Here is a 24,456-nt window from a genome sequence, read left to right on the forward strand (position 1 = left end):
GTGACTGCCGTTTTGCAGCCAAGCACGTTTTGTGGGTGAAAGAAACAGCGACACTATTTATACAGGTTGAGCTCATCAAATTTAGTCTAAAGCCCGGTCCGTGAGCACGTAGAATTTTGTCCAATGACCCCAAGCTACCCACCCTTATCGCTCGCGCGTAATTATATTGCTGTCGCGACTGAGCGACGCGCGCCCGCAGTGAGTGTGCGAGCGCGACAGCAACATAATTACGCGCGAGCGATAAGGATGGGTAGCTTGGGGTCATTGGACAAAATTCTACGTGCTCACGGACACGAATGTCGTTGTCTCTTTCGCCAAATGCCAAGAACTGCATGTTTATGTCCAGTGTGATTGTTTTGTTCTGTTTGTACCCAATTCTTAATGTTATGGCTGACTTGTGTATCATACGGTGTGCCTAAGACTAATTAACTATTATAATTAATTAAAGTTTTGACTACACGGCTGCGTTTTATTAGAAAAACTTGATATTCTGAAAATTATTTATTTTAAACATAATCACACACAAAACATAACAGTACAGTCATTAAAGCCGGGTCTCCACCAAAGCGGAGCGGAGCAGAGAAGTGTGTTGAATAACCAATCAGATTTAATTTAGCGTGGCAGCGTTCTTCAACTTGCCCCACGTTGGGCGCCAATTTAGCGTGGCAATTATTTCCACTTCTGGTCTCCGCTCCGCACATCTTTCTTTCGTGGCGTGCCGTCGCCGCTGTTAAATTCTATAGAAAAATTTGACGCTTCTCCGCTCCGCTTTGGTGGAAACCAAGCCTTGTGCTAATCCAAATACAATAATTATTGATTTATCCAGTAAAGACACAATCATTTCAGAACACATCCCGGTGATTATTTGTTAAAAAATTTTCACTAACCATAAGCATGAGCATAAGCACATTTTCCTTTCTATTTTAGTACCATAATTGGTTTGTTGAAAAACATGCGGGTACTTGGCGAGTTTGAAAGAAAATGCACTTCTAATAATAAATAAATAAATAATAAAAGCCACGATAGCCGAACGGTGATGGGGTCGGACTGGCCGTCTCGAAAACCGGAGCTCGACTATTGTGGTGAGCCCACTTGTAAAACAAGCATTATAATATTTAGCTTAGTACGAGGGGCTAACGGGACTCAGTAATTTGTAACTAATAAACTTAAAAAAAAAACATTTCTTGGCAGCACAGTTTTGGAAATCTAAGAGAAACTTGTGTTGTGTAGATATCATGTGACATTTACGAATAGTCGCGAGGAAATAATGTCTTGCCTTTTGTTATTTGTAAAACCCGTTGCCCAAGATTTTACTGATTAGTTTACTGGTAGTATCACGGATAATTTATTTTTCAGTGGTAGGGCCACTGGGAATATTTTTTTCCGTGATTCTAACCAAGTCTAAACAGTCAGGCTATGTGCTACGCATGGTGGGTCTAAAAGTCTCCATGAAAATTTTAAGGTGTTGGTGTAGTAGGCACGTCAAAAGTTATTAAAGGGCCTACATATGAATTCGAATCATGGTTTAGAGGACGCGTAATATGTATGAGGGTTCTGAAGTGAATATGTAGCCCAAAGAGTACATAGGTACACTCAAAGCTAGGTCTTATTCTTATCTGTCGTTTGGAAGTATTAGAAGGCACGGGTTAGTAGCCATGCTTGCCGAGGGTTTGCTCCACTTCCTTCACGTATTTCTCGGACACCTTCTGTTGTCTCATCATCGCGACCTGTAACGTAAGAAAATATTACAATTACTACATTGCAGTGGAACTAGGAAAATAGCAGAATATAGGATAAGTACGTGGAGAGAAAAAGACTCAAAAATCTGTCAAACTCCATACAAAAAACACCGGTTATCATCATTATAGTTACGTTCAAAGTAAGATGGTGCAACCCAGCCCAAAAGTTATAGCCGTTTAGCTTTTTAAACTTTTCTATGACAGTAAAGCTCGTATTCACAAACGATGCTTGCATAAGTGAAGCAGCAAATGGAACGCGTTGAATAGAGCTCTGTGATTAAATAAATAAATATCCTTGGACATTTTACACTGCGCCGCTATTCCCAAATCAAGCAAAGCTTGTACTATGGGTACTAGACAACGGATATAAACATACTTAAAAACGTTTTTTTGTAAATACATACATATTATACATAGAAGAAAACACCCGGACCCGTCACAGAAATTAAAAATTAGCATTTCAATTTCTGCCCGGCCGGGAATCGAACCCGGGACCTCTCGGCATAGTAGTCCGCTCTGAACCACTACAATAAACGGATGACAGATTGGTTGATTGGTTCGTGTGTCAGCCTGTGCGTCCATGCGCACTGTGACTCATAGTAATGTTTGTGAATACGGGCGTACATCTAGATTATCAGCCCGTGCAAGCTGTCGTTTTAAATGTTTACCTTCTGCTTGATGACCTTGCGCTCGTACTTGTCCTGCTGCTCCTGCTCCATTCGCAGAGCAACGCCTTCGTTGTGTATCTTCTCACGAAGCTCCGCCCTAGAGGAGAAAATTAATTAAGGCTATAGTTTTTATACTTATAGATCGTTTCATCCACGAAGACGCGCCCCACCATTCTTCCGCTAATGTTTGAGTGTTATCGGTACACGCTAAATTATCCATGAGTGCACACGCACACTACAATAATGCCGCTCAGATTGCTCGGATCAAACTCCCCGCACCCCGCGCGACCGAGACCAAAAATTGGTGGGGCGCGTCTTCGTGGATGAAACGATCTATAACAGTTGGCACCACTGACGATTGATAACCCTATTCTACAGTGGCGCCATCCTGGTGAGTGCAAATGCGATAGTACTACCGCTTCATCGCTCACTAGTTGGCGCCACTGTCTTCGCCACTAAAAATAAATATCCTTGGACATTTTACACTGCGCTTCTAGTCCCAAACTAAGCAAAGCTTATACTATGGGTACTAGACAACGGATATAAACATACTTAAATACTTTTTTTTGTAAATATACAGGGTGTTAGGTAAATGGGTATATGAGCCGACACTAGCCCATGTTAACATGGTCATATAAATGGTATGGTGAAGTCAGAAAATTGACATCTTCATTTTAATTATTTTATTTTTCATACAAATCGGATTTTATAAAATTTATTTTGTATGAAAATTAAAAAAATTCAAATGATGATATCACATTTCTGACTTCACCATACCATTTATATGCCCATGTTAACATGGGTCAGTGTCGGCTCATATACCCATTTACCTAACACCCTGTATACTTATTATACATAGAAAACACCCAATCCAATACAAACAAATATGTTCATGCACACAAATGTTTGTACTGTGCGGGAATCGAACCCGCTACCTCCGGAATAGTAGCCCGTTTCGAACCACTACACCAAACGGCCGACAAACAAGTGACAGGACAGTGATCTTATTTTACAGTGCTTGGCGCCAACTGGTGAGCGCTAAAACGATAGACCTCATTAGGTGTATTTAATGACTCATAGATTTTGTCAGACTGATTAATTAATGAAAAGATTATTAAACTTCATAAATATCCATTAGAATCTAATTTCAAATGTTTTAGAAAAAAAAAAAAACTACGCATAATACCAATGGGTAAGCAGTTACCTAGCTCTTTCCTTGTCGTTGATCTGTTTCATTATCTCCTGCCGATGCTTCTCAACGCGAGCCTTGCGTTTGTCATCCAGCTAAGTACAACAAAGAAAATTAGTTTTATTTTGAAACTAGGCAGCAGTTTAATAAAAAAATATCTTTGGACAATTTCACACAATGGCCAGCGCCATCTAGCCCCAAAGTAATAGCGCGAGCGATAAGGATGGGTAGCTTGGGGTCACTGGACGAAATTCTACGTGCTCGGCGACCGGACTTTAGTAATATTTTTTATTTTTTCAGTCTAGGCTGAGCAAACAGGATTCTATGGCGGCTACACAATGAGTACTAGAGGTACAGTGGGTCACAGTTCCAGCTATCCATTTCCATTTTTTCTCTCGATCTCATCTCGGTGATTCTTTGCGATAGAACGAGACGATATGACCGAAAATAGATAGCTAGTACTTAGATAAATAGATAAATAAAACTTTTATTAGCATAACAGAAACACACATTACAAACAGAAAGTACCAAAAGTGGGTTAAAATAATAACTTACCGCCTTTTCCTTCGCAATGAACTCTTCGTTCTGTCGCGCCGCGTTGTTGAAGCTTTGCTCGTCCTTCGCGATCTCTCGCGCGATCAGCCGGTGGATGTCGTGGATCTGAAACCGACAAGCTTCTGTATTTATATTGGATTCTGGACGAATTCCAGATGACTGTAAGTGTAGTAGAAGTCAGATTGACAAACAAATCCAAGACTATTTGCCCTGCCCTGCTAATTGACTATTTAAAGGCATTTGTTACTCGTTAACTTCCATGATTCATCGCTGAAGCAATTTTTAGTAGAAGGGACTAGTTCACGAGTTCAGAGCTTCTGACAGGAAGAGCCCCTAACTTACTGTTTCCTAAGCTGTAGATCCTGGCTACACAGGATGCTGCTTTGGGAAAGAGAAATGAAACGAAATGTCTTTTAAATTTTTCCAAGATATAAAGTTAAAAAAGGTAACCTTTATTTAATTTAAGGGGCACTTCATGTCTCCTCCTTTATCTTTTTTGCTCTACCAGCGCTTGGAGACAAAAATTGGCAAGAGAGGGAATAGTCCCGGTAACTGAGCTGCTAAATGTTACGAAAAAAATAGTTATCACGGAGTTTACTCCGAAAAACGTTATCTGAAGTTTGAATGTTGCCATCCCTCTCGTGCAAAGCGAGATTCCAGCATGAGCGACGGTGACAGATATACCCGAAACTACTAGCGATTCAGAGTAGCCCTGGAGCTTCACATCAGGACAGTTGCGCCAAAGACATTAGTGCGAATGAAACATTAATGCTTTTAAGAATTTCCATATTACATGGGCGGTGAGCCGATAAAAGTAATAATAATCATTTAACCCAAAAATATCGTTCATTCACGGTTATATCTTTCGCGATAATGCAGTAGGTACGCGCCATTTTTTTCGCGCTCGTGTCTTTTGCGCAAGTGTTTTTTCGCGCAAACATCCTTTCCCGATAATGTCTTTTCATTCAAGTGTGCGCGCAAATGGCTCTTACGCGAATCACGCTGACCGCTCGCTGAACGTCGGCGCTGACAGATCAATATGTATGTAATTTAAGGGAACGTTCCTGAGTGCTCCTGATCGCTCGGCGCCGACGCTTCATACATTTCGGCTGTCAGCGAGCTCTAAAACCAGCCTTATTGATTCACTGAGTTTCTTTCAAATGTACCAGAAGCCTGCTTCTTACCTGTTGAACGCGGGCTTCGTGCAGCTGTCTCATCTCGTTGTTGCGGCGAATAGCGGCGTCTCGCTCGCGCCGGCGGTATTCCCGCTCCACATCTTCCTGGATCTTCAGGTTGCGGATCCTTTCCAGCTCTTCCTTCAGCTCTTGTTCTGCCTGGAAAGGTATTACAGCTGTAGCTTTCAAGTTAAAGTATTAAAAAATCAATGACCACTTTATCTATTCCAGTTATAGTCTGGTCTGTAAGCACGTCGAATTTTGTCCAATGACCCCAAGCTAGCGATAAGGATGGGTAGCTTGGGGTCATTGGACAAAATTCTACGTGCTCACAGACCGGGCTTTAGTAGGGGGGACTCATTGAGAAATATTGTGTCTGGGTAGTGATTTTTTCGGAAGACCAGGGTTTACTTTACACAACTTCATTGAGTTGTTGTACAATTAATAACACTTGAAGATTATTGATCCTCACAGATAGAGATGTAGATAGTAGATACGTCAAGAAAGTATACAGAACTGAACAGCACGAACACGATACACCGGTCTAAATCATGAGGCCCGGCTTCCACCAAAGCGGAGATATTCCCGAACCGAAGCTAAGCGGAGTCATTGAGGAATACCGAAATTAGATTCTCTCCACTCCGATTCAGTGGGAATGTGCCTTATGAGGGCTATCATTTTTGGCACCACTGATGATTGAAATAACGCAACCCTACAACGGCGTCCTACCGCTTCAGCGTTCACGTCACTAAGTACTGTCACTTGCTAATGGCGGAGACAGTGGCGCCAACTGGTGGCGTGAGCGTTGAGCCGTTGAAATACCTTCTGCGCCTTGGCGATGTGGTCGATGCCCTTCTGCTTGGCGGCCTTGACGGCGTCGGCGTCGGTGCGCGAACAATTCCGCCATTTTAAGATCAGAAACGTCAAAATAACAAGCGCGATCTGATCGCCACCGCAAACGCTGCATAGGGCGACGCGGCCAGTGACAGGACGCGTCAATGTGAACACGTTGCTACAAATTCATACACGACATCTGATCGCAATCGCGCTCGCAGGCTGAACGTGTAGATTTGGCCGAAGCTTTAGTGTGTGGTGTTGCAAAGTGCAAACGCACGTCTGACGTCCTGCCTCCCAAAGAGCTAAAACAAAAGAGCTCTTATCAAAAGGCATATTATATACCTTCTGCGCCTTGGCGATGTGGTCGATGCCCTTCTGCTTGACGGCGTCGTGTGGCGCGAACAATTCCGCCATTTTAAGATCAGAAACGTCAAAATAAGCGCGATCTGATCGCCACCGCCGCGTGCAGACGCTACAAATTCATACACTGATCGAAGCTTTGTGCGGTCTTGCAAACGCACGCCTGACGTCCTGCCTCCCAAAGAGCTAAAACAAAAGAGCCCTTATCAAAAGGCATATTATATACCTTCTGCGCCTTGGCGATGTGGTCGATGCCCTTCTGCTTGGCGGCCTTGACGGCGTCGGCGTCGGTGCGCGAACAATTCCGTCATTTTAAGATCAGAAAAGTCAAAATAAGCACCGCCGCGTGCAGAACTGCAGACGCTACAAATTCGTACACTGATCGCCATCGTGCTCGCAGACTGAACGTATAGGTTTAGCCGAAGCTTAGTGTGTGGTCCTGCAAACGCACGCCTGACGTCCTGCCAAAAGAGTCCTTATCAAAAGGCATATTATATACCTTCTGCGCCTTGGCGATGTGGTCGATGCCCTTCTGCTTGGCGGCCTTGACGGCGTCGGCGTCGGCGCGCGCCTTGGCTTCGCGCGCCTGTTTCTTCTTTAGGAAGTTGGCGATGCGCAGGTCCATGATGCGCTCCTCTTCGTTTTGGAGCTGTTTGTAGTAGAGCAGCTCGGCGTTGCCTAGAAGATGGCGTTTCATATTTACGACACGTAGTAAACGACTAGCGGCCGCCCGCGACTTCGTACGCGTGGATCCCGTTTTACCCCTTTAGGGGTGGAGTTTCGTAAAATCCTTTCTTAGCGGATGCCTACGTCATAACATCTACCTGCATGCCAAATTTCAGCCCGATCCGTCCAGTGGTTTGGGCTGTGCGTTGATAGATCAATATGTCAGTCAGTCAGTCACCTTTGAGTTGTTTGAGGACATCTAGTCTAGGTTTAACTTAGCCTGCAGTGCCTGAGTTAAATGTCAGCGTGACTTCAGATTTGTATACCCTGTCACGTCATACGTCAATGTCACCCCTCCCGTGTCCCTCCTGTTCCTCAGGCACTGACTAGAGATAAACCTGGACCTATAGCGCATAACTGAGTATAGTATTTACCACAATGTTGCAGTCTACGGTCAGGTCAAAGTGAAAGCAACCCGCATCATGTATGAGCAGCAAGGGCACGGTAATAATATCATACAGTATTGTAACTTCATATAAACAGACGAAACGAGAACTTTCTTTCGAAATTCAAATCTCGGTATGCGCTCGGTATGCAAAAGTCGGGGGTGTCGCGAATGTGCCGAATGGACGTCGGTGGCCAAGTGTTAAAAATGACAAAACTAATTGAATTTGATTGACCGTCACTTACGGTCAAATTGGTCAAAAACTAGTCAAATTTACAATTTCAGTCAGTTTGATTTGAAATGAAAATTATATTGTATCAAACCAGCTTTTGCCCACGACTTCGCCCGCCCGAAATTAAAGTAACAGATCATTATGATTATTAAAGTTTCGAAATTACCTATTTAAGTAGTTTTTACTAAATTAAATCTACTAATCACAAAACGACACACATTTTTAACCTATTCCATTCATAAAGTATTTTGTTTGTCTAACTAAATAAAAAAATACAATCACAAAACTAGATATAAATTCTATAGATGACCCACGCTGAACTGTCCCGCCAAACTCAATGACAGGGGGGCGCTACCATCGTTCAACTATATGGTTTCCAACATGGCAAAAATCTGAACCAGCGATCCGGTATTGACGGTGGCGCCCCACTGTCAATGTCATCGACAGGACAGTCCAGTATTTTGGAACTATAAGTAGGCAGATGTAATTAAACTGGGTACTGTAGGTGGGCAGCCCTACCGCATGTTGTCATACTGTGACGTACCGCGCGACTGTTGACATTTATTTCAAAAATATGGCCGAGTTGGAATACTGTATAGATAGTATTACCGTGGCAAGGATCAGTGGTTTGGATAATACGATCTGTCAGTGCTGCGGTTTGTGTTCTTTTTGCATACATGGTGCAGACTGCGTTTTGGTGACCGCAAAACACATCCAGTGTGGCAACCTTTTTAAGGTGTGGGTAATTTAAAACCACCGCCCGGCGCCCTACTATTTTTCCGCTAATGTTTGAGTGTTATCGGTACACGCTAAATTATCCATGAGTGCACACGCACACTACAATAATTACGCTCGGATTGCTCGGATCAAACTCCCCGCACCCCGCGCGACCGAGACCAAAAATTGGTGGGGCGCGTCTTCAGGGATGAAACGATCTACATGGTGGAATTTTGTAATGCCACCTGGAGGGAAAGTACTCTTAATATTGTAGATAGAATTTTTTTCTCAAAGAAAACATTCTTTTATTTTTGAAAAGATATTGAATTGCATTCAAATATTTCCAAAAATTTGCTTGCCACACCCGGGAATCGACCAACTTAAATCTGTTAAAAATGACACCCTGTATTTTTATTACATCGATCGTTAGGGTTAACTATAAGGATGAAATCTCTCTAACAAACTTGATTAATAAAATGAAAGGAAAACCATGAAATCTTAAATTGTTTTAATTATGTAAGTACAGAAGATTGTATGGTATGGTAGTGAATTTTCGAAAAAAATTTAAAATCTTTGAATGCAGTTCTCTTTCTTTTCAAAAATAAAGGAATGTTTTCTTTCAGTATTTTTTTCTATCTACAGTATTAAGAGTACTTGCCCTCCAGTAGGCCTAAGATGCGCACCGTGACAACTTTTATCGACGTCAAAATGTATGGGCAAAATCGATAAAATGCCGTGATAACCGCTTATCGCGGCGCGCATCTTAGGCCTACAGGTGGCATTACAAAATTCCACCCTGTATAATAGTTACCTTGATCCAGGATCTCCTTGAGCTTGGCGGCGCGGCCGTGCTTCTCCTTGAGTCTCTGCGCCTCGTCGATCTGCATCGCTATGTTGGCCTGGTTCACCCGGATGCTCTCCTCTTCAATGCGCTCCGCTTCCATTATCTGGGGGATATTTTGAAGCAAGTTTAAGTGTGACCTATGTATACATACCCCCTTACTAATAAAACTTACACGCTCGTTGATCAGTGTGTTAAAGTGACGTTTAGTATGGAAATGTCATTTTAAAACAGTGATCAACAACTGTGTAATTTTTTATTAGTAAGGGGGATAGTGTGTATGAGATCACATTACTAGCAGCGACCTACATTGGTAAATTGCGCCATTTAATTTTTGTTTTCCTTTATTTTATTTCAGTTTAATTTGATGTTACAAATAAAATCTAAGGTGCCTTATCATGTAACATCTTGGGGCATGTCCAATCAACGCGACATGTCGACATTTAGGTACGGTTAACGGTTCTCTTCCGATATGTCGTCTGACCTGGACGATTCTCCTTGAGAGAGCTCACCTTGGCGGTCTCGTGCGCCTTGATTTCTGCCTTAATCACAGCTGTCTGGCTACTCCTTGAACTTTGATACAGCGTCTCATCTGATCTAGCAAGACTACCTTGGCAGTCTCGTGCGTCTTGATCCTATTAACGCCGCGAGGTTTTGCAGCAGTAGCTTTGCGTTTTGAATTGGAGATCACTCCCTTAAATCCTACTAGCTCACCTTGGTGATCTCGTGCGCCTTGGTTTTGGTGGCCTGGTGGTCAGTCTATCACTTCACCTTGGACAATCCTACTTCACCTTGGCGGTCTCGTGCGCCTTGATCTGCTCCTTGAGCGCGGCGAGGTTCTGCAGGCGCAGCTGGTGACGGCGCGGGCACGGCCACCTGCCTCCTACGTCACAGCGTGCCACCTGGCCTATGATCAAGAGCTCACCTTGGCGGTCTCGTGCGCCTTGATTGCCCACGTCACGGCCGCTTAACGATTCTCTTCCGATATGTCGTCTGACCTGGACGATTCTCTTTGAGAGAGCTCACCTAGGCGGTCTGGCTGGCTACTTCTTGCCCTCCGATATAGCGTTATCCTGGTCTAGTAAGACTTCACCTTGGCGGTCTCGAGCGCCTTGATCTGCTCCTTGAGCGCGGCGAGGTTCTGCAGGCGCAGCTGGTGACGGCGCGGGCACGGCCACCTGTCTCCTACGTCACAGCGTGCCACCTGGCCTATGGTCCCAAGCTCACCTTGGCAGTCTCGTGCGCCTTGATCTTTGTTCATCACAGGCGCTGGCTCGTCTTTGATCTTCGATATAGCGTCCCCGTGGGCCGTGGTCTAGCAAGACTTCACTTTGGCGGTCTCGTCCGCCTTGATCTCTGCTCATCATAGGCGCTGGCTCATCCTTGATCTTCGATATAGCGTCCCCCTGGTCTAGCAAGACTTCACCTTGGCCAATCCTACTTCACCTTGGCGGTCTCGTGCGCCTTGATCTGCTCCTTGAGCGCAGCGAGGTTCTGCAGCCGCAGCTGGTGGCGGCGCTCCTCCTCCGCCTCGGCCGCCTGCCTCCTACGTCACAGCGTGCCACCTGGCCTATGATCGAGCTCACCTTGGCGGTCTCGTGCGCCTTGATCTGTTCCTTGAGCGCGGCCAGGTTCTGCAGGCGCAGCTGGTGACGGCGCTCCTCCTCCGCTTCGGCGCGTGCCACGGCCGCTTGACGATTCTCTTCCGATATCGCGTCCAGCCTGGAATACGATACCATCATGAGTGTTTGGAACTTTGTATGACAGATGAGCCTCTCATAAAAATCGCGCGTGCATGCATTTTTATTTTTACTTGTTCGGTCGGGATTGAAGCCAACTGTGACTCTGTCACACACAAAGTAGGAGAAAGATCGATAGATAGAAGTCAATGGGTCTGGCTTGACACCTTACACGAAACACCCTGAATAATATAAAGTAAGCTGTGGTAAATTATCATCATCATCATCATTTCAGCCATAGGACGCCCACTGCTGAACATAGGCCTCCCCCAAGGTGGTAAATTATGCGGATATTTTTACAAATTTTTTGCAATTCGATTTCTTAAGCAACATTGTATTCAACATTGTTCTTTTACCCTAATAAAGTAAAAAAAAAAAGATAAAACTTGAAAAAACCTACGAAAGTTATTTATAGTGATTTTTGGAGAAACTTATTTAAGGTTGTTTCACATCTTACGTATTCCCTTCCTTTCTCTCACATTTAGAATAAGTATGTCTACATCGAGTGTATTGAGATTAGTTAGTCGGTCAAAATCGTAAGTATACAAAATGATAACAGTCGCGCAGCAAGCGAAAGCGCGTGGGTTCGATTCCCACCTTAGGCAGTTCTATTTATCAAGTTATTAAAAGTCAAGTAGAACCCTTGGTTGGTCGTGATAACTGCGCACCTCGCTGGAATGCGACTCTCCCTCTCACATCTGCTGCGTTCGCCCCGTTTGTACCAGAGTCGATGTGACGTCACAGCCGCCAATACGCAGTAAACTCGACCGGGTTGTAAAGTTGTAAGAAAAAACATGTCCCCCGTGTTCGCCCCATTTCACACTAGAGCATCCATGTGACGTCACGGCCGCCAATACGCAGTAAACTCGACCGGGTTGTAAAGTTGTAAGAAAAAACATATCCCCGTGTTCGCCCCATTTCACACTAGAGCGTCGATGTGACGTCACGGCCGCCAAATACGCAGTAAACTCTACCGAGTTGTAAAGTTGTAAGAAAAAACATGTCCCCGTGTTCGCCCCATTTCACACTAGAGCGTCGATGTGACGTCACGGTCGCCAGGTGCGCAGTAAACTTGACCGAGTTGTAAAGTTTTAAGAAAAAACATGGTTAAAATCCCTCAGCTATACAGAAACAGAAAATCTACTTATGAATATAACATAACAAGAACTATCTAATGAATTAACACCTACCTAGTTACTAATAAATATGATGAATTGATGATATCTGACTTGACGTATGGGATGGCATAAATTAAATTAAACTATATTGCTACACATATAATACACACAACACTCCACTCACAACACAACACAACACAACACACTAATTTACTCAATACACCACTCATAACACTACACACAAATTCACTCAACACACCACAAAGTCCACAAACACACTAACTAAGAATGTATGTTAATACTTTTGGAAGAGCGGTAACCTCCTACTACAGGTATTATTATACTTAAAAGGATGGTTACCAAAATATCCTGTTAAACCACTTTATTTATCAAATAAAACATTTTCATTTTCATTTTTTTCAAAAAAAACATGTCCCCGTGTTCGCCCCATTTCACACTAGAGCATCCATGTGACGTCACAGCCGCCAATACGCAGTAAACTCGACCGGGTTCTAAAGTTGTAAGAAAAAACATGTCCCCGTGTTCGCCCCATTTCACACTAGAGTCACGTCACGTTGACGTGTTACGCGCGTTCTTTCGTCCTTAGGCTATAGCTGAAAATCAGTGGTTTGCTTTTAAGTAAACCAATTACTGAGCTATTGCCGTTTTGCATTGCTGCGACACACATTTCTGTATAAAGTGTGTACCTATATTGTATGTCATAATGATTTTTTTTTTCTTTTTATATCTGTCTTACCATACCATGTCATATTGTCCTGAGGGTACTATTTTGTCCTACTTTTGGTACTTTCTGTTTGTAATGTGTGTTTCTGTTATGCAAATAAACGTTTTATCTATCTATCTATCTAGAGCGTCGATGTGACGTCACGGCCGCCAGGCAGCGCAGTTAACTCGACGGGCTGTAAGACAAATACTACCGTCTCTCCTCCTCATCCAGCTCCTTCTTGATGAGCTCCTTCTCGGCGATCTGCGCGTCGCGGATGGCGTGGCACTTGGACGCCAGGATGATGCGGTTGCACAGCCGCGGGCCCTGCATGTTGTCGGCTTTCAACACTGCGGGCACAGAATAATAATAAGTACTACGTACAGAAGTTTTACTTCGCAAAGGTATTTCAAAAAATGTATGCTCAATGTCACTAACAATATGGTGTAATTTAGCCTGTCTCAAGAGTCAAGCACCATTTTGTTGACAAACGTCAGTGATCGGCACTGCGCCGAAGCTATAGGGCTGACTTCGGTAAAATGATGTGACGTGAGGTGCCAAACTGCGGAAAATGGCGGAGGAAATACATGATTTAGCATGAATTATCATGAATAATATTAACTACTTATTTACCTCTCAGTGTCTTGAGGCAACTTAAAAAAGTACATTCTGTGTTTTTATTATTATTTAGGCAGTTAAATACTGCACAGTATTTAGTACACCATTTTCTTTATTTTCTTCCATCATACACAAGAATACGCGTGCGTGAGTCAATGTTCGCTCGTATGTGAGGCCTTGTCGAATAGTATCCTGTAGGTGGGCCATCGTGCGTATTTTGTTTTCGATGTAAACTCGCGGAGATGAACAGGCCTGNTCAGTGTCTTGAGGCAACTTAAAAAAGTACATTCTGTGTTTTTATTATTATTTAGGCAGTTAAATACTGCACAGTATTTAGTACACCATTTTCTTTATTTTCTTCCATCATACACAAGAATACGCGTGCGTGAGTCAATGTTCGCTCGTATGTGAGGCCTTGTTTTGTTTTCTATGTAAACTCGCGGATATGAACAGGCCTGCTGCGGGAAAAAAAGAAAGAAAGATACCAAATAATGTAGCCGCCAGCGACCACAATAAAAATCGTCTTCGAATAGAAACAATGAATGTTTGCAGCTGAAGACGATTTGACGATTGCGCGACGCGGCGCGTTTTGCCGCTCCACACGTGGGCGTTGGTGATGCTGCTTGGTGACAGTGGTGCGAGCGGTGCTGGTGCGATGAGGGACGGTGTGACGTGCAGTGGTCACAACAAAACAGCTCTTCTCAGAGCTATGCAACGGCTCTTGTCAGGCCCACATTCCTGTTTCTATTATGATGACCAATGTGGTGTTTCTGTGCAGAAAGTTGCTTGTGGCTTCGGCTGCAAACATTCATTGTTTCTATTCGAAGACGATTTTTATTGTGGTCGCTGGCGGCTACAATAATTTGAAATCATTATCATTCATTATTTCAGCCACAGGACGTCCACTGCTCAGTTCCGTATTAAGATCGTTGATGCCTTAAGGTTTAGGGCATCAAGGATCGTATCTTAGGGCCTAAGCGATTCACACCCGTGTGCCTAACTAACCGGTCTTTAGAAAAAAAATATCAATTATAAACGCGACATAGTTTTACGGTCTTAAATTCGCGAAAAATCTTTTTTATGTGCTACCAAATTCTTTTTGTCGCCTCTTACGACACGCCTCCTGTTGGCGGTGGGGAAGAGTATTCTTTATGGCCGTCCCCACACGGCACCTATGTAATGATAACTTACTCTCTGCCCTGGACAGTGTCAGTGGCAGCTCCCCCTTCAGCAGCTGCTCGAATAGATAGGCTACCTATGTTCGTTTCAGCCGAAAGAAATCCAAGGATAAAACCATGGAGGGATTTTGCCTTAATCGCCATGCTTGGCGGGCGGGTTGCGATCGCAGTTTTTTGTAAGGTTTCGCACACAGACGCTGCTGCCCGTCCGGTGCTGCAGGGATTTTGTCGTGCCTTACAACTCGCCTGTTGGCGGTGGGAAGAGTATTCTTTATGGCCGTCCCCACACGGCACCTATGTAATAATGCCTTACTCTCTGCCCTGGACAGTGTATGAGCGGCCTGGTCAGGCCCCTCTAACTCCGGGTCAGCCGTGCCCGACGCGGTCTCCGCCCCGGGCTGAGGCAGCAGCTGCTTGAATAGGCTACCTATGTAATAATGCCTTACTCTCTGCCCTGGACAGTGTGTGAGCGGCCTGGTCAGGCCCCTCTAACTCCGGGTCAGCCGTGCCCGACGCGGTCTCCGCCCCGGGCTGAGGTAGAAGCTTTTCTTTCAACAGCTGCTTGAATAGAAAGGCTACCTATGTTCGTTTCAGCCGAAAGACGTCCACTGCTGGATAAACCCCCAAGGATAAAATCATGGGGGGATTTTGCCTTAATCGCCATGCTTGGCGGGCGGGTTGCGACCGCAGTTTTTTGTAAAGGTTTCGCACGCAGACGCTGCTGCCCGTCCAGTGCTGCAGAGATTTTGTCGCCTTATACGACACTCCTCCTGTTGGCGGTGGGAAGAGTATTCTTTATGGCCGTCCCCACATGGCACCTATGTAATAATAACTTACTCTCTGCCCTGGACAAGGTGTGGGCGGCCTGGTCAGGCCCCTCTAACTCCGGGTCAGCCGTGCCCGACGCAGTCTCTGCCCCGGGCTGAGGTAGTAGCTTTTCTTTCAACAACTGCTTTCGAGCCTCCGACTCCTTGGCGGCTTTCTGGATGGCCGCCTCTTGCGCGTGCATGGCTTGCAACTGCTCCTCTTGGGACACTATCTGAAAAGACGTTAACCCGTATTCACAAACGATGCTTGCTTGAACCAGCAACGCCATATGAAGTCGAACTCGAACGCACAGCTTTGAATAGAGTTCTGTGATTGGTTCTTGTGTCACTGCGCCACTCAAGCATTGTCTACGAACGAATAGGTTTTTGGGACCCTGTGCGTGCGTCTACACGCACTGTGGGATCTCATAGTGAATCCGGGTGTTTATTTACTTTTATGCTGGTGGCAGACAGTCTAATGACGTCCACTGCTGGACAAATACCTCCCCCAAGGATTTCCACTACGACCGGCTGCCCGCATCCAGGTACATTATGCAACCTTCGGCAGATCGTAGGTCCACCTAGTTGGGAGGCTTGTCTACACTACATCTTCCATCCCTTGGTCGCTAGTTGCTACTGTACTTTAAATCCATTGATCATATTATAAATCTTTGAGGTAATTAATAATGATCGAAGTTAAAATAAAGAACGAGAACGCCTACATAAAGATAAATAATTCTAGTTACACCAAAAAAGCATTGCTATTATAATATCCCAGGCGCTTACCCTAGCCTGCTTCTTGAGTCGCAAATATTCTTCCTTCTGCATGACGGCCGGGTAAAAGTTGGGCTCGGTCTTCGGCACCAGGAGTTCCCGCCAGCCTCCGATCTGAGGCACCATGGTGAACTCCCGTTCGGGCACCTCGCATTTGTGTATTGGACGCTTGGTGACTGGAAACTTAAGGCGGCAGTCTGAAGGCCTGGAATATTAGTTATTTTACTTCAGCAATCGGCCTGAGTGATGGCCACAGAGACCATCATCTTTAGATTACGTCAGCCCATCACTGCCTCTGTGGTCTAGTGGTAAGACCACCTGCTTCAGACGCAGAGGTCCCGGGTTCGATTCCCAGTGGGGGCAGATTTTTCTGTTCGGTTTGGTTGGTAGGGCTTGTTTTAAGTCCGCCTGGCTAGCTACCACCATCTACCTGTCTGTCGCCATAACAACAATGTTAACAGCATTATTGTGTTCCGGCAGTTAAGAGGTAAGATAGCCAGTTCCTCCGTGGTTGAGGATTCCGGGTGAAGCTTGCTTCCACCTTCGGCCTGATCGTCACTTACCATCAGGTGAGATACAGGCCAAGAGCTTCCTCGTTGTGGATAAAAAAAAATAAAAAAAATAAGCTTCTCTAAACTTACTTAATTGAAAGAAAGAAAGAAAGAAAGAAAAAATATTTATTTGGTACTAAAGTAATGATACACATTGACATTAAAAAATGAAATAATTGATCTTTTTAACTAGAAATGTTTGAAAATTTGACTGCACTGGCGGACTGCATTGGCAGTAGGTATTGGCCGGTGACCATAACCATATGAAATGTAGGTAGAACAGCATGTGCGGTCCCACCTCTCATACTTAGTCAAGCCAAGTCATCACCACCACTCTGCAAGCATCGAACTCTATCCACCTCATATTTACTTACCTGTGTAACTGATAGCACCCTGGATCACACTCGAATTTTTTGTGCCGAACGTTGTGGTATGGAATGCCATCGTGCGCATTCTTGAACACTTTAGGCATTTTAAAGTGGATTAAAAAACTCAACAAATTAGACGCTCGTTAATCAATAAATAAATAATTATACGTTGCTTAGCAACCAAAACTTTTTTGATTTGTTCCTGCCAGATTGATTGACGAAACAAAAAGGATTGATTCTATGGTTCAAATACAATCCATATATTTATCAGTTTTTATCGGGTTTTTTTCTGATTCTATGAGTATGGTCAATTTATTTATTATAATTTAGGGCTCTGTTTATTTTAATTAATTTTATTGATGAATCAATCATTCACTTCATTCTTATCCAGATAGGGTAAAGTATCTAGTCAGACACTTGCTTAGGTATCATTTATTTAGATAAGCCATTAAAAAAATATATTGAATGAAAAATTGTATTTCTATTTCAACCACTGAGAATCCGACTGATAGAGACATAGGGAAATAAGTTGCAATTTGCATTTGAAGTAATACACACAGGAGAAAATCGAATGACGCTCAGATGCGTTTCCAAGACGTTATACATATTCCAATAGAAGAGTTGAAAAGAAAAAAAAAGGAATCGCTCATTGTGACTTATCGGAGCTACTACAAATAAGGGAAGCATCAATTAAACCTGGTGCCGGCGTGGACAATTTTGTTTGCTTTTCATTATAATGGACAGCTTTTTGGGACGGCTAGGTATACAAATACAATCGCAAGCACCCACGTCGTACCACTAACACGCAGAGGGTACACCGGAGGTTTTTAGTGGGTATACTTGTCGGTTGACAGTCGCTATTGCTGCCACCCGACAAGGGAGTCCCACATAACCCGCCACCTCCCCCGGGGCGGCGGGTATACGCAAAGTATTTTCCTGCGCAAAAAAGGTAGGTATACAAATGCAAACAAAAATTAGCACGGTGAGTTTATTTTATAAACACAATAGAAACATTATGAACATTAATAGATTATTAATTTATTATCATCATTCATTGCCAAAACGACACAAACTAATATTATGCGATGCGTTCTATACTAAACACCTAATTTCTGGTAGAAAAATAATCTGTTAAATAATCTCTTATCTGACGGGCAGACGTTGATGATTTGCTTGAAATTTGTGATATAGTTCTCATAGCAGGTTTACTGTTCATCTTTTCCCGCCAAGTTCCGCGTTGAATTAAAACTCCGCTGTGATCATATACGTCCAGAATACCGGGAGGCATGTACATGTGAGATGAACTATCACTTTTTTTGAGAAAGTTATGCAACAAAACACATGTCTTTGTAATAATGGCAGCATTTTCAAGATGTAAATCAATAGGATATTTAAATATTTGAAACCTGGATGCTAAAATCCCAAAAACATTTTCACAAACTACTCGAGATCTTGACAATCGTGTATTAAAATTTAATTGCGGTGAACCGATATCGTGAGAACCAGGATATGGTTTCATTACATTGTCATGTAAAGCAAATGCTCCGTTAGCCAAAAAAAAGTAGGGGACTTCGACATTTTCAGTGCTGCATAATCGTCGTGGTTCAGGAAGGTTAAGACTGTTAGACGTAATTTTTTTCCACAGTGAAAAATTTTTGAATACATCTCCATCGCTTTGTCTTCCTTCACTACAAATGTCGGCATACAGGAAATTATAGTCGCTGTCGACTAAAGCTAATAGTATTAAACTGTGGCCAGTGTTACTTGGACATTTTATAAAAATGTGCTTTCCCTCCAATGCGCCTATAGCATGTGGAAAATTATTCTTGAATCCGTTTTGAACTTCTAACCACTGATGTTCATTGCTCGGCATCTGTAAACCAAAAATATATATTTCAGCATCAAAATGACATTGCTTTCTTTACCAAATACCGATAAACATTCAATTTAAGGCGCACCAAGATCTGAAAACACTGTAATTTATTCCAACCAATTATTTTTAGGGGAAAAAAATGTATTGAATTGCTTGCATATCTACCTTGTGAGGTTAGGAGGATAGGTGGTCGATGATCGGTAAGCGATCATACAGTTACCTCCTGTCCGAGATATCATCATCATCATCATCTCAGCCATAGGACATCCACTGCTGAACATAGGCCTCCCCCAATGTGATATCGGAGATATGTGCGTAACAAATATTAGCAATTTTCAAATCGGTCCAGTAGTTTTGAATAAAATAAATAAATAAATCTTTCGTCTCTATAATAATAATAAAATAATTAATGTAGAAGTTTAGATAAATGTTAAAATTAAGCTGTTACCTTTATTTCCTCCTTGAGAACATCATTAAGAGCCTTGCAGACATTGATCACAACTTTTGAAATTAACGAGCTTGAAATTTTGAATAAAAAGTGTAGACTTCTAAAACTCTCACCAGTTGCTAAATATCTTAAAGTAATTGCTAAACGAATTTTAGCAGGTATAGCTTCTCTAAAACGAGTATCTTGTTTGGAGATCATGGGTTCTATTTCAGAAAGTAGAAGACAAAAATCAGCCATTGACATACGGACAAAATTTTCAAATCCTCCAGATTGTCCCATGAGTTCACGGAATTGTTGCTCCATAGTATGTCTGCAAAAATATAATTGGATTATTAAATTAAGTAACTAGGATAGGAATGAAATAATGCAATGAAGGCAGACTGGGTTAGCACACATGCCGCTTCTTTCCTTCATTCAATCATAATCCATCACTCACTGACTTCAAATTTCAATCTGTTTTCGTTCAAATATCTACAATTTTCGACGCTGTTACACTTTTCTATATTTAATAGTTAGAAGTCATACAAACAATATGAAAATGTAAAAAAATCGAAAACCGTGACGTTTTGATCAAAAACGTTTTTTATAATGGAAATTAAAATTAATGTCCGTAAAAGTTGACTACTAGTAAGAGGCTGACTACTGGGTGATTTACCCTATACTCATCGGTAGTAAATATACCTATTTACTTACCTAGTTCTGTCCCTGTGTAAAGGAATCATCCAACATCTTCCTTTCTTCTGCTTTTTTTTAATAATTTTCCCTGTGAAATCTCTCTCCGTCTCTCGTTGTTCGTCTTCATCCCCATCTTCGTCGTTGATTAGTATTGTATTCTCTTTCTGTTTGTCTTTTTGTCTCTCTGCGGTGAGACATTTCACGTAGTTATAGTATGCTAGAGTGCACATTGCAACGGCAGCTGCAGTTTGTACGTCCATTTTGCGACACGGGCTCTGTAAGCTCTGTTGGGACCTTGGAGTATGAGCATTCTTTGGTTGGGACTGCGCGACTGAGGAGTTCACAGAGTTCATTACGAAGTTGTGAGGTTATACAAGAGTGTAAATTAAATACGCGTTTCGAATTTTGACTTTCTCGATTAAGAAGGAATCTTCCTTTCTGCGTCGAAATGCCGACGAAACGCTTTGCTTGTTGTTATTATTTAATTATTCTGTTTATTTTGCTTGTTGTTTGTTTTGGTTTTTGTTGGTTGGCTGTTGACAGCTGTTGACGTTGATTGACATCAATGACAGTGATGACACCTGCGGTGACCTGCACCCATGAAGCTAAATCGAGGCCACACTTCGAATACCTACTTGAAGCACAACCTATGTATCACTATCTCGCTCTCTGTGGGCTGACTCTCTCTTTCTAAATAAACAAAAAATATTAATTTGCTCAAAGTCAATGAAACTCAATGTAAAATCTTTATTTCTTGACATAGGTATCATTAAATAATTACCCTCTTACTAATAAAACTTACACGTTCGTTGAACAGTGTTTTAAAGTGACGTTTAGTATGGAAATGTCATTTTAAAACAGTGTTCAACAGCTGTGTAACTTTTTATTAGTAAGAGGGTAAGTGTTAATACTGGTAAAACGTTTTAGGAAGAAATTACTGTGAAAAATATTTACAATGATCCAATGTCGGAAATCACGAAATAAACACTTACGCGTGGAATCTTAAGTCACTTCAGGGACACCACGCCACGCACTACAAAATTTTGCACCATTTCTTGTGATAAAACAATGATTAGGTCCTGTAAAAAATCTCAAACGAAATTAACTGCATAGTAAACAAAATAGTAAACAACCGCCATGATGGGCCGGATTGGGCCGATGTTGCCACATGGTACCGATTCCTCAGGAATTGGGATTGTAATTCCCTGATTCGCCAACACATTAAGCTTAAACGGCCGACAATTTTGTGAATTTTAATTTTACTAGGTAATCGTAGTTCAAATATTTAATTATTTATTTGTTTAACTTCTGATTTGGTTAGTGAATTGGCTATTTCGAAGAATTTACTAGGAGATTTAAATAAGGAGATAGCAATACTACAGTCCACACTAAAAAGAGAGGTCGGCCCACAGAGAGCGAGATAGAGATAAGTAGGTATTTGACTCACGTTTTTGTTCCAAGTGTGGCCTCCATTTTACAAGCTTTTATTTATTTATCTTTAGCTTCATGCCACTAGCCTCGATTACGGTAACTTATAACATAACGTCTACAATCCAGACGCGTTTCTGATTCTGCAATACGATTGGTCAAAACAGCTGACGTACGCTGTTGAACGACCAATCGTATCGCAGAATCGAGAAGCGTGTCTGGATTGTTGACGTTAAAAATTACCGTAATCGGGGCTCTGCGCCCTCTCCATATCTGTGCCTGCGCCTAAAGTTCATTCATCTTCAAATCATCATTCAATTTCATTCATTCATCATTCACTGGATGCGTTTTGCGAAAAATAAAAACTGTACGTGCATAATAATTAAGCAAAATGGCGATCGCTATGCTGTATAAACTCTCTCACCGCCAAATAATTATGAATCTACTAATGTCCTCGCCCAAGACAGCCGAAAGTATTGCTTAAGATGCTTTTAACATTGACTTGGCTTGGCTAATTTAATTTCCCGCGCAGTGTAAAAGCAGCGTTACAATATCTATTTTCGGCCAAACGCAATAGTGATTATCACAGATATAGATTAGAGTAGATACAGCAAGTTGATCGTCAAAGCGTGCCATTCCGATATGTCCAAATGGACATACATGGTCGAGTGATGTTCATGTAATCCGATTACAACAATCGGTTACGATGATTTTACGAGGACAGTAGTACGAACACGGTAGAAAGAAGAAATTATTTACGGATTGAGAATTGTAATTAACAGCACAAGTAACAAATAATTAATTAGAATAAAGTAGCAGTAGAAGAAGTATAAAGTAGCATTGTTTTTAATACATATCCTGCGATGTACTCTTAAGAGTTAAAACCATGGTCCCTGTATGTGGTGCACTCATACCGATCCCAAGGAACCGTACTTACTCATAACAATAAGACACACACTGATGCATGTTTTTTTTTTTTTTTTTTTAATTTAATCCTTCCTGGCCTGGAAATTTGTACCATTGGCCGAATACTTGTAAGTTGTCAATATATTCTTTCATGTCGTTAAAATAATAAAATGTTTGCTTCCAGTTTGCTTCTTCAGTAAATATATTCTTGGCTAGGGATGTTCCGATACCACCTAAGTATCGATACCTACTCATTTCGATAATACTCAAATCTTTTTTCGATACTACTTAAATAAGTACTCCTAAAGTATCGATACTTACTGATATCGATACTTTTTGGAACTTTTATTTTGTTTTATTATTTTGAGGGTGCTATCAATGAACGTTGAAGGACAATAATTTAAACAAAATTGAGAAGAAAACAACTATTTATTTATCGGTTTATGCCATGATAACATTGGAATAAACCGATGAATTTGATGATTACAATTAATAAAATTACTTGTCAATAGTCACTTAACACTTTCACAATGGCGGAATGGCGAGATGATTTGCGGGCGGGTTCNCTGTACCTATAGCTTTCACTACTTGATATGGACCTAAAAACTTGGGTCTCAATTTCATTCCCACCCCAAGCTGTAGGAATTGAAACCCAGGTTGTATTTCTTCAGCTTTATTTGTATTTACTCCAGGATAAACCACAAAAAATAGGAACGTCTTAGAATCGTCTTAATACTAATCGTCTTCTGTTTAAATCCCGTCGTTCTTACTTCCTCACTCATTCATTCCGTCTCACTCACTCCCTTGCGTTCCGTTTCACACTCCCACACTCATAAGTAATAGGTTTTNAGATATCAAACATCACAGGTAAGTTCGTTTGATTCTTAATTATTTCAATTTAATGGTGGTTTTAATTTCGATGGAATGGCTGGTATAAAAATCACAAACATCACATTCGACTGGCAAAAGCCGAAATGAAAACGCATCAATTCATATAAAATTCATTTAATAGCCTTCGCCGCTTCACAATCATCCTGGAATTGACTGGGGGGGTGGGGGGAGAGATAATGTGATGACACGTCAATCATGACGTCATAGTAGTATTAACAGATTTTTGGCATTAAATGTAAGCGAGGTTATCGAATGAGTACGGTGGCACTTTGAAATGAAGTGTTGTTTTTATTAATATGTGATTAAATTTAATAAAAATAGGGAAGTACCTAGACTGAAACAATTGAAAGACGATAGGTTACACTGTATTACTATTTATGTAAGGCTATTATTGAAAAATAATAGTCAATTAAAAATTATTTACCAGGATCTAATCAGAAATGTATAGTGACACTCTTCTACTCGTATGAAGGATTTGGTTGAAGCATGCTTACATTTTCGGCCTGATCGTCACTTTCAAATACAAATTCAAAATACGTTTATTGTGAATGTGTGAAACTTTACCAAACCAATAGCTTCCTCTTTGTAGATAAAAAAAACTACTTTTTATTTAACAGCTTAATATTTTATATTTTTTTCTTTTCTTACTTTCTTTTTTTTTTTTTTTAAAGATTATTAGTAATTAGTTATTACACAAATTACTAATACTCCCGCTAGCCCCTCGTACTAAGCTAAATATGCTTGTGTCACGAGTGAGCTCACCACAATAGTCGAGCGGCGGCGGGGACCGAACCCGGATCAATCAATCATGGATGCTATGAGTTATTCGTTCTTTAAAGATTATTAAAAATGTAATAATATTGCATTCTGGTCGTTGTAAGGTTGGCGATGTCTGCCGCTTGAATCTAATTTAACCCATAATATTGTAATATGAT

The 24,456-nt window shown here is 41.9% G+C and overlaps 2 protein-coding genes across 3 annotated transcripts; both read right to left on the reverse strand.

Annotated features, from left to right (window-relative positions):
* Positions 1 to 1,416: 1,416 nt before the first annotated feature.
* On the reverse strand, positions 1,417 to 17,505 carry LOC114360907 (cilia- and flagella-associated protein 45). Its single transcript, XM_028315770.1, has 12 exons — positions 17,307 to 17,505; positions 16,394 to 16,586; positions 15,639 to 15,840; positions 13,220 to 13,355; positions 11,011 to 11,146; positions 9,395 to 9,530; positions 7,023 to 7,201; positions 5,336 to 5,485; positions 4,152 to 4,256; positions 3,612 to 3,691; positions 2,408 to 2,504; positions 1,417 to 1,727 (listed from the first exon to the last, which is right to left on the reverse strand). Exons 1-12 carry the CDS (start codon positions 17,402 to 17,404, stop codon positions 1,647 to 1,649), a joined length of 1,593 nt encoding a protein of 530 aa, XP_028171571.1. The 5' UTR covers positions 17,405 to 17,505; the 3' UTR covers positions 1,417 to 1,646.
* Positions 17,506 to 18,225: 720 nt separating this feature from the next.
* On the reverse strand, positions 18,226 to 20,874 carry LOC114360908 (uncharacterized). Of its 2 annotated transcripts, none has more exons than XM_028315771.1 (3): positions 20,315 to 20,874; positions 19,622 to 19,931; positions 18,226 to 19,173 (listed from the first exon to the last, which is right to left on the reverse strand). In XM_028315771.1, exons 1-3 carry the CDS (start codon positions 20,647 to 20,649, stop codon positions 18,406 to 18,408), a joined length of 1,413 nt encoding a protein of 470 aa, XP_028171572.1. In that variant the 5' UTR covers positions 20,650 to 20,874; the 3' UTR covers positions 18,226 to 18,405. The 2 variants fall into 2 exon arrangements, with proteins under 2 accessions (XP_028171572.1, XP_028171573.1); XM_028315772.1 differs by having other exon boundaries at positions 18,994 to 19,173; positions 19,735 to 19,931; positions 20,315 to 20,861.
* Positions 20,875 to 24,456: the final 3,582 nt, after the last annotated feature.

This window comes from Ostrinia furnacalis, unplaced genomic scaffold (genome assembly GCF_004193835.3).
Source record: "Ostrinia furnacalis isolate ACB-3 unplaced genomic scaffold, ASM419383v2 OfSCF5252, whole genome shotgun sequence".
Lineage (NCBI taxonomy): Eukaryota > Metazoa > Arthropoda > Insecta > Lepidoptera > Crambidae > Ostrinia > Ostrinia furnacalis.